This window comes from Poromitra crassiceps (genome assembly GCF_964638095.1).
Source record: "Poromitra crassiceps genome assembly, chromosome: 3".
In the NCBI taxonomy this organism is placed as follows: domain Eukaryota; kingdom Metazoa; phylum Chordata; class Actinopteri; order Beryciformes; family Melamphaidae; genus Poromitra; species Poromitra crassiceps.
This window is the reverse complement of record NC_139625.1, coordinates 74293252-74297930: the sequence shown is the minus strand read 5'-3', so window position 1 is coordinate 74297930 and position 4679 is coordinate 74293252. Positions and strand designations below refer to the sequence as shown.

The 4679-nt window shown below is 44.7% G+C and overlaps 1 protein-coding gene across 1 annotated transcript in view; it reads right to left on the bottom strand.

The window, feature by feature from the left end:
- Nucleotides 1-200: 200 nt before the first annotated feature.
- Nucleotides 201-4679, bottom strand: part of cdk15 (cyclin-dependent kinase 15) — a 54155-nt gene continuing 49676 nt past the window's right edge. Inside the window, exon 12 of the mRNA XM_083633149.1 lies at nt 201-716. Coding sequence (XP_083489275.1) covers nt 604-716 — 113 coding nt within the window. The 3' untranslated portion in view covers nt 201-603. The remainder of the gene's footprint in view (nt 717-4679) is intronic.

Below are 4679 nucleotides of genomic sequence, written 5' to 3'. Positions count from 1 at the left end.
TTACCACAGCTATGAAAAAACAATGCAAAACCTCACATGACATTTTATTTTCTTTGTACATTTTGATTTTTTTCCATTAATTTTTTTTTTATTGGACTCTCAAATGCAGCAATGTATGCCAGAGTTTCTATACCATTGAATAGGTGCAGTGGGTCTCTGCTGCTTCAGTGGAGCGTTTTAATGTCCCATCCTCTCTGTTCCACCCTCACACAGAGAAGACTGTGGGGGGAAACATTGAGTAATTGTAATTTTTGGACACAAAAATGGTCAAATTCAAAGGTAATGACTTCCCAAACCTGGAAATGACCAAGTATATTTTCCAAGCGTTGCCCAGTAACCCTTAGTGAAGCACATTTGCATTATTACTACTGAAGACGGATCCTCGGATCTCAGTCAAGGACAATCTTGTTGATCCAGGTGCGGCAAAGTCTCTTTTTTAAGACGCTAGCTAATGCTCTTTAAACCACCGTCTTTAACCTGAAGCTCAGACCCAGCGAGAGGTGCGATCCTCCAGTGAATCAGCCGGAGGTGCTCAAGTGAATTGTCAGTCTGGTGTGAGGAGAGTCGGTCCGTGGACTCTCTGTCGGTGGACTGGAGGTTTGATCACCAGCATTTGGCCAGAGGAGCCAGAGAGGGCCTCGCCATGCGGCTGGGGCTGAAGATGTCCCGGACCTCTGTCTCCAGCCGCACCCCAGGAACCTTGAAGATGGACACCGCTGAGAGACAGAGACGGGGGGCGGGGGGAGAGAGAGGGAGAAAGAGAGGAATCATCATACTGCGTTCAAGATAAGGGGGGGTTGGGGGGCCGAGCAAAAGAAGGAATTAAGCGGTCGTCGAGGCCGGAATTACAGGTTGGAAATTCGGATATCATTTCAGAGCTCTAGTTTGTCCGAGTTGACGTCAACAGTGTTTTTTTTGCTGACCTAACTTGAGCTGTGATTCTGCAATATGTGCTTATATTGTTTATATTTCGCTCTGATTGTAGCTATATGTTGACTTCAACAGCTATTTTACCAATGAAATTAGCTAGCTGTGCACATTTTATTTTTAACTCCGAGTTAAAAACAGCGTGAAGTGTCGGAGATCGGAAATTCCGAGGTGAAACTTCCGAGTTCTAAGTTGTCTTAAACGCGGTATCAGAATCAGTCTGGTCGGCAGAATAAAACGTTAGTTTTGCAGAGATGTAAAATGCCACGTTTTATTCTGGTGACTGGGTTGGTTCTCTCAGACAATTTATCCTCTCTCATTTCTCTCCATCCTGCCTGCTTCTTTTTTCCACCCTCTATTTCTTCACGTTTGCCTCCCTCTCCTCTGTCTGACTCATGCTCTCTCTCCCTCCTCTCTCTCTTTCTCTGTCTGACTCCATGCACTCTCTCTCTCTCCTCTCTTTCTCTATCTGACTCCATGCTCTCTCTCCCTCCTTTCTCTCTTTCTGTCTGACTCCATGCTCTCTCTCTCCCTCCTCTCTCTCCTTCTCTGTCTGACTCCAGGCTCTCTCTCTCCCTCCTCTCTCTCCTTCTCTGACTCCATGCTCTCTCTCTCCCTCCTCTCTCTCTTTCTCTGTCTGACTCCATGCACTCTCTCTCTCTCCTCTCTTTCTCTATCTGACTCCATGCTCTCTCTCCCTCCTTTCTCTCTTTCTCTGTCTGACTCCATGCTCTCTCTCCCTCCTCTCTCTCCTTCTCTGTCTGACTCCAGGCTCTCTCTCTCCCTCCTCTGTCTCCTTCTCTGACTCCATGCTCTCTCTCTCCCTCCTCTCTCTATTTCTCTGTCTGACTCCATGCTCTCTCTCCTGCCTCTCTCTTTTTCTCTGACTCCATGCGCTCTCTCTCCCTCCTCTCTCCTTCTCTGTCTGACTCCATGCACTCTCTCTCCCTCCTCTCTTTCTCTGTCTGACTCCATGCTCTCTCTCCCTCCTTTCTCTCTTTCTCTGTCTGACTCCATGCTCTCTCTCTCCCTCCTCTCTCTCATTCTCTGTCTGACTCCATGCTCTCTCTCTCCCTCCTCTCTCTCTTTCTCTGTCTGACTCCATGCTCTCTCTCCCTCCTTTCTCTCTTTCTCTGTCTGACTCCATGCTCTCTCTCTCCCTCCTCTCTCGCCTTCTCTGTCTGACTCCATGCTCTCTCTCTCCCTCCTCTCTCTCCTTCTCTGACTCCATGCTCTCTCTCTCCCTCCTCTCTCTCTTTCTCTGTCTGACTCCATGCTCTCTCTCCCGCCTCTCTCTTTTTCTCTGACTCCATGCGCTCTCTCTCCCTCCTCTCTCCTTCTCGGTCTGACTCCATGTTCTCTCTCCTCTCTCTCCTCTGGCTGACTCCATGCTCTCTCTCCCCTCTCCCTCATCTCCCCTCCTCTCTCTCCTCTTTCCCTCCTCTCTCTCCTTCATGTCTCTCTTTCCCTCCTTCTCCTTCTCTGTCTGACTTCATGCTCTCCCCCTCCTCTCTCTCCCCCTCCTCTTTCCCTCCTCTCTCTCCCTCCTCTCGTTAACAGTCGGGTAACGATGCTTCATTAAGCAGCTACAGAGCGGTCCGTGCAGTGTAGGCTGGATTCCGCTGAGCTCCATCAGATAAAACTCCACTTTAAACTCTCTTCACGTCTCTCTGGGAGCCTCTCTGCTCGACACTGTTTTGATCCTGTGTGCAAGTTAATGGGGCTGAGCGCTAAGCAACACGTTTTAAGGCAAACATTTCACACACACACGGTATATTAATTTCCAATGCTTTCATTATTCCACACCAAAAATAAGGTATATGCACCTCCATGTAGATTTTCTTTAAAAAATGTTGAACATAAACAATATTAAAAGTATAGACGGTTTTCACCAGAGCGCAACCCCACAGCACTTCCTTTTTCTCAGCATTCGGCAAACTGCAGAAATATTCACTCGACATTGTTACTTTTGTTTTCGCTGCTCAGCTGTATAGACGGTTTTCACGGAATGGTCAGTCCTGCACTTGAATGTTTTTTTTTCTTTTATGTCCATAGCAAACACTGCAACAGGAAGTGAGCGGGGGTTCAATTTAGAATGTTTTTGTTGTCAAGTTAAAACCGTCTATATTCCCACAATTACCGTAACTTGAAAAATAAAGTAGACACACCTCCATGTAGATTCATTCTACATGGAGGTGTGTATACCTTATTTTTCATTAACCAACATGTAATTTTTTTAAATGAGCATGAACTCTGATGCAGACAACGCCCTTACTGGCCACAGTTTCCTTTCAATGTCACACCGTGGACTGGATTACAATTCAGACATTGTGGGAGTGACAAAAAAGCGTACCCTGTCCATTCTGGCCTGGTCCATTCGTGCTTCAGCCTGTCGTATTTAAACAAAGTTTCTGGTGTGCACGGAAAACTATCTGGTGCACACCAGAAACTTCAAGACTTTTTTTGTTGCCCTATGGGAGCTCTGTAGAATGTGGTGTTTTGGAGATGAACTCTCTCCTGTCACAGCCTCTCCTCTGTGTACTTCTGTCAGTCTGCATATCGCAAACGACTTTCATACTGCCTACTTCTTTCCCTTGTTATTTAAGCGCTTGGTTATCTGTGTACCATCCTCCTCCGTGTTGCATTTTTTTTAACATTTGGTTTTGCCTGATGCACTTATGTCTGTCTAAGTCACCTTGAATATTTTCTTTTTTCCCTCCTCTCGTCTCGTCGTTCTGCTGGAGTTTCTTATGAGCCCTGTGGGGTTTCTCTGTCTCCCCCGCACAGTTTATATTAATTCTTTGTGCTACGCGTTTTTATCGGTTTTATGGAGATGAAAATATACTAAACCTCCACCTGGAAGTGTCAGAGATTTGGGGTTTATGTGCCCAGAACAGCAAGTTTACTGCCATTAATGTGTCTGTTAAAAGCCAGCATCCTTCACTGCAGATGTAGCTGTTCCTTTATAATGTGTTGAAAGCTGAATGTCTTGACAATGTCTCATACGCAGCGTGCAGAACACCTCAGGCTTCAAGGCATCGAAAGGTATCATGGCTTGAACAAATTGGATTTTTTGATTGGCATCTCAGGTTCTTTATGAGCTTGAGGATATTTTTATTGAGAAAATCAATTGATTATTGTCTGATTCTGTTCTGAAAACCAAATCACATAGAGAATGTTTTCCTCTGTTGCATCATGACGTGTTTTATTAGCTGCACCAGGCAACTTTGCATAGATTAGGGCGATGTCTCGTCATAGACGCAGGGGGCATGGGGGAAACCACCTGTCACGACACCTCTTTCTGCCGTTTTCCCCCACGGCTTTAAGCGGAAGTGACGTGGCGTTCCCACACAGATGCATACCGCATGCATAATTAAAATGGAAATGTAACATGTAAAACGGCCATGTAAGCCTACATTTGAATTAAAATGTGCCACTTTGCCAACAGTTTGTGGCTCAAAATTGAAATTCAATGTCATTTGCATTTGACATTTCCTATACTAATATTTCATTTAAAACATAGATTTGCATGCTTTATTTTGATGATGCAAATTGGAAAATTAAAATGTATTTCCTGAACTGCATAGATATGTTTCATGTGATTATGTAATATAGTGCTGACAAAATTATAAGTGATATATAATTTACCTTATATGGTGTTGCACTCTCTATTAGGGCATTTAATATTTCATTATCAAAGACAATATTACAGTATATACATATATACATATGCTGTAAAGGTGGGAAAATGT